Raw genomic sequence first — 9,068 nt, forward strand, 5'->3', positions numbered from 1 at the left:
GTAAAAGACGTGACGTCTCATCAGCCGGCTTGTTTGTTTACAGAGCTAGCATGGATGCTACATTTTGCACATCGAACATAATATTTACCCATCAATTTTTGCATGATAATTGCATTTCATTTTCATTCTGTTTAATATTCAACAAGTTGAACAGATAATCCACCCTAACCCCGCTACTTGGTATCGGTATCGGTATCGGCGAGTACCCAAACTCAAGTACTCGTATTTGTACTCAGTCTTGAAAAAACTGGTATCGGGACACCCCTATTATTAACATATTACAAAACAAATTTCTTATTGCTCAGATGAACGGTTGTTGAGATATTTGCATGTGAAGTAACAGGAAGTGACGTCAAAGAGGAATGTCTGCATGTGAATATTTAAAAAAAATAAATGTTACCAATTACTTTAATATTTGAGATGAATTACAGTCATCCTACTTACAATGTGTTAACATTTTTAAGACTTCTGAAAGACTGATGTAAGACATTTTAAGGCTTATTAAGGCCTTATTTTTGGATTGATGAATTCAATGCCTTTTAAGACTTTTGAAGGATCTGCAGGAACCCTGCATACAGGAGGACACATTTGTGCTCACCTGGCCATGCGTCCAGAATGCCTGGCTTCCAGACTGCCATCGGCTGGACTCAGAGACCAGTTGAATCCTCCGGCGTCCCCGCGGTCCTCTTTTTCTTCACTGTGACTGCGGTCCGACGAGAAGCTCAGGTTGGATGGTGTCGCCAGATGTTCTGTGCTGCTGTAAACCTTGAAAGTCAAACAACTTTAAAATCAGGACCTGGACTGATTGCTGGCAGCCGTACTGGCAATCTTCTAATAATTTAGTTTTCAGTGTACAAAAGCAATCCTCATAGTAAAGTTGTTTTTCACGTTAAACTGAAGTGTTCACCTTGCTGAAGCGATGCGACCAGGAGGAAAACTGTCTGATTTCCAAAGACGACTCGTCATCGTTGGTTTCTTCGTCTTCATCAGATGCTAAATGATGGTAGCGATCGGAACGAGCTTAACGCAGGAAAACACAAATGAGGCAGAACTGAAGAGGAATTTCCTTCTACACCTTTTCAGCATTGTTTTAAATCGACTTTTGATAATAAGCAAAGTTCGTACTTCATCAATTTTCACTCATCTCACACTGAACAGGATGTTTTAAACGTAACTTACTGTCAAAGTAGCTGGTATCATCCTCTGCTTCAAGCTGAGGAATGAATTCTGCTTTTTGCCGAAGGAGTCCGTTCCAGTCCAAACCCAGAAAGAAAGGATGCTGCTTCACCTCTGAGGCGCCACCTGTTAACGCAGTATTCGGAGTCAAATCAATCCACAAATGGGTTTGTTGTTCCTTCATCTAAAAGTCTCAGGGATTCAACCTGATTTAAATACAACTTTATCAACAGCACCTACCTGTCCCCAGTCGTTCTAAAGGGCTCTGCCTCAGCAGCCGGGTGATGAGGTCCTGGGCATCGACAGGCAAGGCATCGTCTCCTTCTGGCCAAATGATTTCATCTATTCAGCACAGAAACATTACGTTAATATTAAGTTCACATAAAATAAAATAATAAAAACAGCTACAAGTACAGATATATGGGTATATTCTTTATGGATCTACAGACATCAAAGGATCAGATTTTTGTGTTTTTTATTGCTAAAACCTGAGTTACCTTTTGATGTTGCAGAAATGTACTATGTTTGCACTCATACAAAAATATATTGGGTATTTTTATAGGGAACTGTATGAGAAGTGTATCCAGCTACATTGTCACAAATATGGTCAAAACTGGTTAAAAAGCCAGTTCTGAGAGCGCAGCTACAATAAGCTGAACACGACTAACATTAACTAAAAAAACAAAAAAACAAAACTGAGATTCACAAAAAACTTTAAAAAATGCTTTTATTTCTGATATTTGTGTTTACTAAATATGCACATGTACTGACCACTAACAACTTGTCCAAATAGCTCCTCAGGAGTGTCTCCAAAAAATGGAACACAGCCCACCAGGAATTCATAGAGGATGATTCCCATCGCCCACCAGTCCACCGGCTTCCCATAGCCCTGTCTGAGGATCACCTCTGGGGCAATGTATTCAGGAGTACCACACACCTGAACAACCAAACCAACAAAAARGTGTTTAATCACTACTGTTTCAAATTAGTGGGGGTTTATTTTGTATTCCGGAAATTGTCTTACCTGCTTGTCAACAAATTCTCTCGTGTCCTTTTCCATGTGACCCTCATACAGGTTTGTGGTCATGTTCATCAAACCGATTTTAGACAAACCAAAGTCTGTCAGCTTAATATGACCCATAGATGTGATCAATAAACTGGTGCATGGAAAAAGAAAATACAAATATTAAACACAAAGAGATGCTAACACTGCAGCACAGAGGTGCTAGTCTCAAGAAGAAAATACCAAAAAGGAGAGTCAGGAGTTTGTTTCTTACTTGTCAGGTTTGAGGTCACGGTGAACAATGCCATAGTTGTGAAGATACTCTAGTGCCAGGACTGTTTCAGCAAAATACATCCTTGACATTTCCACAGGCAGCGGGCCCATGTTCTTTAACAAATTGGCACAATCTCCACCTAAACAAACCATAAAAAACTGGATGTAGACTGTATCTTTACACACTGGCTTAGAAAGCAACATAACCTGTGTTTGACATTGCAAGCAGCACATTTGATTTTTAGACTGATCAGTAATAGCTGCTAGTTAAAAAGAAATATAAAAAAAAAACATCAGCTGCTGTGTGAACTTCACCTTCAACGTACTCCATGACCATGCAGAGGTGGCGTCGCGTCTCGAAGGAGCAGAACATGGAAACAACAAACGGGTTCTCAGCAAAGGTTAGGATGTCCCGCTCCACAAACGCCTGCTGGATCTGGTTCCTCAACACCAGGTTCTGACGATTGATCTTTTTCATAGCAAACCGCTGACGTGTCTCTTTGTGGCGAACAAGATACACCGCTCTGTTAAAAGACAAAAGAAAACACACAAATGAGCATTTTTAAAACAATCAGGACTCAGAAGGCTCAGAGTTAAACCAAAGCTGTGTATAAAATATGAGAGTCACAGGTGTCTTCATGAATTTAAAGTTATTGTCATCTCATCCTTTCAATCAACCTTTTAGGAAACAAGTCTAGGATTAAAACGCACTGAGTTTCCTTCTTACCCATAAGCTCCGTTACTAATAAGTTTGATGGTCTCAAAATCACTCTCAAGAGGTTTCCTTCGAGTAGGGGTCAGGGTCTGAGGGGCTTTGTTCTAAAAAAAATAAAAAGGATAAATTAAAAACAATGCCGGAAATGAAGTTTCTGATTTGTATAGTTATTTAAAATGATCAGAATTGTAGAAAACTACACAAGAAAAACATATACAGGAAAAAGAAAATAAAAGCTAAACAGGTGAGCTCTAGCATCTCCATCACTGTGCCTGTGCGGGATGTTCCTTCCTGCTAGCCAAGCTCAAAAAAACATGTGAAGGAAGTGTGTATTAAGGTCATCTACTGTTATCAAATACTGTGTGTACTTTGAGAGAGTAATGAGTAAAGATTTACCTCCACRGCAGCATCTGGTTCCACCGACACTGAAGGACTGACGTCATGTTCAAGCTGTACCATGTCTAAAAGTAACAGAAGAAGATGCTGTTCAATGTTCAACTAGTCATCCTTCCGGCCCCATGTGTTATTTGACTTTCCCAGTGTTTCGAAACTCTCGACTGAACCTGTGAGTTCCCGTGTTGTAAATGTTTGGCTGAACAAACCTCCAGCCTCCAGCAAAGAGATGTGGAGATAAAGATTTGTGCAATTCACTAAGGTTCCCAAGTTCCATMACAGTGCATTATTAAAATACATGGAAAAAACCTTCAATAGTTTCAACACTACCTCATTTAGACAAAAGTCTATATTCTGATAGTTTATTAATATAATATTAAGCTAATTAATGTGCAGAGTTATGCAGCAAAGCATACCAAATTATCATCAGAATATTGATTTCATGTGGATGATGTGTAAAATTTTATTTTGTGCTGGTGCTACAACGTTTATAAAAAAGTTATCTCTTAATTAGCCCAATTACCAAATCCATCAGTACAGATTCGTCATTCTGACACACTTATCTGCTACATGTTGAGTATCTTTTTTTAATTCCTGGAACTTATTAGCTTCAAGTGTTAAAGAGTTACAGAAATTTCTATATAAGATCATCAAAATGCTAATTTATGCAGCTGTAAAATCAGATTATCCACATCAACTATCTGCAGCATCATTTCCTAATATGTATAATTCTGAAGTATTTTTGGACCAAAAAAACGATTGTGTGATATGATAAGCTCTCTAAGACATTTCTTTTTGTCATTATAATGCTATTAAACTAGGAACTCAAAACTTTGAGAACATGGAAAAACTCCAGGTTCACTTAATAAAAACTTTAAATTTTATAAAATTAGAGCGCAGCATGAGAACAAAATCTGAAGCAAGTGGTTCACGTTCCACTTCTGTGGCTTCTGTGAATCTTGACTTGATAACTGAGCTTCCTTTTACCTTCCAGTAGGTCTCGAGTCAGACCGAGCTGGCTGATGATGTAACGYGGGATGTCGGTCTTGATCCCCTGGCCCACTTTGGCATGACCCTCTGCCGCCTCAAGTAGATGATAAAACTCTTCTGGGTCAAACTCCTGTCAACAGCACGCAAAAGTAATTAATGTGGAGATTTTGAGGCCAGACGTTTGCCAGAGTGTGTGTGGTGTGTAATCTCTGTAATAAGTAGGACTCAAAGTCAGTGGTGGTTTTAGGTACCAAACTCAGGTTTACTTAGAATAATTACTTAGAATAATTTTCAGTAACAAACAGGACACGTTTTGCTGATTATACTAGTTGATTTTAGGAGATTCATTAAAGTTATTTCTAGAAGCCTTATATTATTTTGTTTAAAAGGAATGATGTACAGATTGTATTTTTATTGCAAGTATAGAGCTTTCTGTGGACTGAAAATGATTAAGACAATCAACTTTTTCCCATAACATTTTCCACTCKGCAGCTTACCAGGCATTCAAGGAGACGAGCTGGTCGGGAGATTATAATGAGGATCTTGCGCACCAGCTGGGTGATGATCGTTACCTCCTCACTTTCAGAGCGTTCGTAGGCCTGAAATAAACAGAAAGACAATGGGTCAAATGTAAAGCTAAAAAAAGCTGGACGAGTGTTTTCCTAATTTCCACACCCTTCAGTTTTTACTCAAGTTGTTTTACTGAAAAAGTCCAAATACATAAATCTAAAAAGTCCGTTTTAAAAATAAAATAAAGATTTGTCTCGTTTTTACGTGTGGTGCTGGATAAATCACACCTAAAAATAAGCTGTGCTCAAGTAATTTTTAAAATATGTCACTATTTAGAAAATAATGCCTGAAAATTCCAATTCATGGACTTTCTTATCACTAAAGATTAAAATCAAATACATAAATGGAAATATAGAAAGAAGCAGAGGTTTATAGTAACTAAGTACATTTAATTGTTACAGTACTTAAGCAATTTTTTGAGGATTTGTAATTTTACCAAGTATTTTTTCTTAATCGTGACTTACTTTCACTTAGTGACTTTTATTACCAAAAAATGATACTTTTACTTCTTTACTTTAAAGTGTAACACCTAGTTACTTGTTGTCTGAACTCATCATGAAAGGAGTTGTTTATGTGCTCTAAAAAATAAGTGTTGAATTTACTCAACTAAATCATATCAGCTGTTTCCACTAAACCTATTGGAGTAAATTCGAGGCGATTTACATATTTTATTTTAAAGAAATTGACCAATTTAATCAACTAGGTTTTGTGAAGCCAGTTTGGTTCAGTAAATTTAACAGCTTATTTGTTAGAGAGCATGGAAAAGTACTTTTACTTCTACTTTCCCACTTTTTGTGAACAGTTTTAGGACTTTTACTTAAGTAGCTTTCTCATCAGCGATGTTTATTTTTACCATAGTCATTTTCTGTCAAGGGATTTTTACTTTTACTTAGTTATTTTTTTCCAAGTACTTTATAGACCTCTGGAAAGAAGTGAGTCTGGCACAATTTGTGTTTGCATATGGAAACATTTGTTGCGCTGTATGGGAACACGCTTATCAATTCAGCTGCAGTTTCAAATTAGCCATGAAGTCTGTTGGACAGAGTGCAGAGAGACATGAGAAGCGGGTTGATAAAGAAACCAGCAGTTTATCACAACAAGCATTRGGCCTAAGTTTCAAACTCTCCAATCTTTATTTAGAATTTTAACTAACAGATCGATTGTGTGTGCTTTGGGCAATCCGATGGTTATTGAGTGACCTGCCTGACTGAACAGTTCATTCAACCTCAATCAATCCTGTTTCATAACTTCATTACATCTTATTCACCCATTACAGAATTCAACTTCAGCTCAAAATCTCATCCTTAAAACTAMAAATAAAACMTYTTCTCATGCCGAGTCATTTCTGCAGGACTCGTACCGGCTGGCTGTTCTTCTCACCTCGTGAAACAGCTTCTCCAGCTTCTCCTGCAGCTCCGCAAAGTAGCGGGAAGTAACCAGGCCTTTCTGGGACTTGTCCAGGCAGTCTCTGACCAGCTCGACCAACTGGTGCTGGATGAAGCCCAGCACGCCGTCGGCCAACGGGAGGGAGCTGTCTGGAGAGCAGTGGGTGATGATGTCAAACAAGCGCTCCTCCATCTGAGCTGTGGCCTTCAGGGARAAACAAGAACACAAACACAGTTAAAATACTCAAAGGACAAGTAATTCAGATAATTCTTCTTTCTGTGGAATCATGCCCCTGTCGTTTTTGATGTGGAGAAGAGTCATATGSTTGTAGAGCTTTACAGGTGATTTATCAAAACTTTTAATATCAAGACTAAATGTCATTTAAAGGGAACATATCATGCAAAATCCACTTTTTAGCTGTTAAATGCATTTTGTTGTGTACTTGGAGTCTCTAGGAGTGCAGGAAAGTTGAATTGAGTTTCTCCCAGCGCTGCATAGATGTCTTTACAGTCTGTTTGAGTCATATTTTGTTCAGCTTTTTCTATTTTCTATGACGTTTTCTGAACTATTATTTACATTAAAGTATTAGCGACAGAATTGCCAGATAAGTCTGAAGCAACTACAATGTGTTGGTCTTCATTCTCTGGCTCTGAGTCAGACTCTGGATCCAACATGTGAAGCTGGATGGACAAGTCTTCCCTTGTTGACATCTTCTAATTCAGGGCTATTCAACTAAATTGCTCCGGGGGCCACAGTTACTGCAGGCCAACAGCTGAACATCCAGGAATTAAAGTTATTATGTAAATAAACCAAGTATTAGATTTATTTATTTATTCATTTAATTTCTTTAAAAACAACAAAATTTTATGTATAATTAAAAAAAACACAAATCACAAATAAAATGAAAGGTGACAGAAAGACAAAACAATCTTATATCTGTGCCTCTTTTTCTCAAAAAATTAATTTAAACAATAATGATCTTCAAACAAAAACTAACAAAAAACAAAAAATAATTGCTGATAATTAAACATTATCAAAACAAAAAGAACACATTATGACTCCTATTTAACACAAATATTATTTTGACATCTCTGACCTGCCAAACTTTTAAAACAATTTTATTTTCACTTTCATCATTTTATTTTCAACTGCTTGTAGTTTTAACTGTCTTGAGTGTTTATAGAAATGGTTTTTACCAGCTTGTAGCCAAGATTCTTACGTTTCTGTAGATACCAAACATGTCTATGTTTAACTAAAAGAACTTAGAGTAATTAAAGTAGAAAACCGGGGGTTTGGGTTAAAGAGATGAATAAACCAACTGGCGGGCTGAACTTTGGTCACTCGTGGGGCCGCCAGTTGAATAGCCCTGTCCTAATTCATTTGTAAGTAATAAAATTTCTACGTCATTATAGTCATAAACCCCTCTATCAAASTGGAATGGACCGGTCTGGAAGCTGGAGGGGGGCGGGATTTGAGCCGTATTTGGATTTAAAGAAACAGCCTCAAATTGAGTTGATCAGACACACCTCAGAAAAGGGGTGAAAGAGGGGCTTGTGGAGTTACAATAAGGAGGAATCCAAAGCATTGCAGGTCCACTTTATATAAACCCCAACTGAAGGATTTAAATGTGAAAATAAAGGATTTAAAWGCGTGATATGTCTCCTTTAAAAAAAGCTGTTGTTTCAAGAAACATCTGGCATTTTTTCTTCTGTCTTTTAAATAGATTTAAAACCAGTTTTGATTTGTTTAGAAGGAAAAAATGCAAACTGAGCCAAGCACAGAGTTTAAATGTTTTGCTTTAATTTTAGATTACGTACCTTTGGAAAACGTTCTCTGTAAACATGGTTCATCATGACTATCTCATTATCAAAGGAGACGCTGGATCGGCCGGGACTACAACGGAAACAAAACAACACATTAATTTGTCAGCTGACTGATGACACAAACTTTTATCCATACATAATCCAATGGCCGTGTCTGCTGGACTAGCAAACTGGGCTGTGGGGTGAGAACAGTCACCTCACCCAGGTCATCACTTCTCAAAGCACAAGCAGTCAGTCCAGTTGTGTGCAACCAACCACGCAGACCATAAACTGATTCTGGGTGTGACAGAACGTGTTTACATGAGGTCAGCTTTAGCACTGCTTCGGATGCCGCGCTGCCAAAAGCAATACTGCCAGAATCTTAATCCCGCAGCTCTCACACTGAACTCAAAGTGGATTTCACTGTCAGGCTTTAAGGTTTCTCTATAAAACATATCTTTACCAGCAGCTGAGGTTTTTCTTGGCCAAACTGCGTGAATCATCAGCACCAATTAGTCATGTAGCTCAACGACGCTTCTGTATTTAAAGCCAATGACATAAACAGGTTTTCTCGCTGAAAGATTTTGCTCGATGAAGCTTCAAACAGAACAGATGGAGGGAAAACCTATCACATGCAAACAGACTCCCCGAGCCTTCTTGTGTTTGTTTGTTTTTTGTCATGAAAGACGCCTCTGTTACTCTGGATGGCTGCTGCACAACACACACTGCTGCAGCTCACTGCGGTTCTCTGGATCAGCAC

At 38.1% G+C, this 9,068-nt stretch overlaps 1 protein-coding gene across 1 annotated transcript in view; it reads right to left on the bottom strand.

The window, feature by feature from the left end:
- Positions 1-9,068, bottom strand: part of mast3b (microtubule associated serine/threonine kinase 3b) — a gene marked incomplete in the record, with an annotated part of 38,709 nt that overhangs the window by 7,228 nt on the left and 22,413 nt on the right. Inside the window, 14 exon segments of the mRNA XM_014010797.1 lie at positions 599-765; positions 908-1,020; positions 1,180-1,302; positions 1,417-1,518; positions 1,948-2,113; positions 2,201-2,333; positions 2,454-2,592; positions 2,768-2,976; positions 3,180-3,271; positions 3,564-3,628; positions 4,548-4,680; positions 5,048-5,149; positions 6,501-6,710; positions 8,324-8,399. Of these exon segments, the coding sequence (XP_013866251.1) occupies positions 599-765; positions 908-1,020; positions 1,180-1,302; positions 1,417-1,518; positions 1,948-2,113; positions 2,201-2,333; positions 2,454-2,592; positions 2,768-2,976; positions 3,180-3,271; positions 3,564-3,628; positions 4,548-4,680; positions 5,048-5,149; positions 6,501-6,710; positions 8,324-8,399 (1,830 nt within the window).

The sequence above is a fragment of the Austrofundulus limnaeus genome, unplaced genomic scaffold (assembly GCF_001266775.1).
Source record: "Austrofundulus limnaeus strain Quisiro unplaced genomic scaffold, Austrofundulus_limnaeus-1.0 Scaffold73, whole genome shotgun sequence".
NCBI lineage: Eukaryota > Metazoa > Chordata > Actinopteri > Cyprinodontiformes > Rivulidae > Austrofundulus > Austrofundulus limnaeus.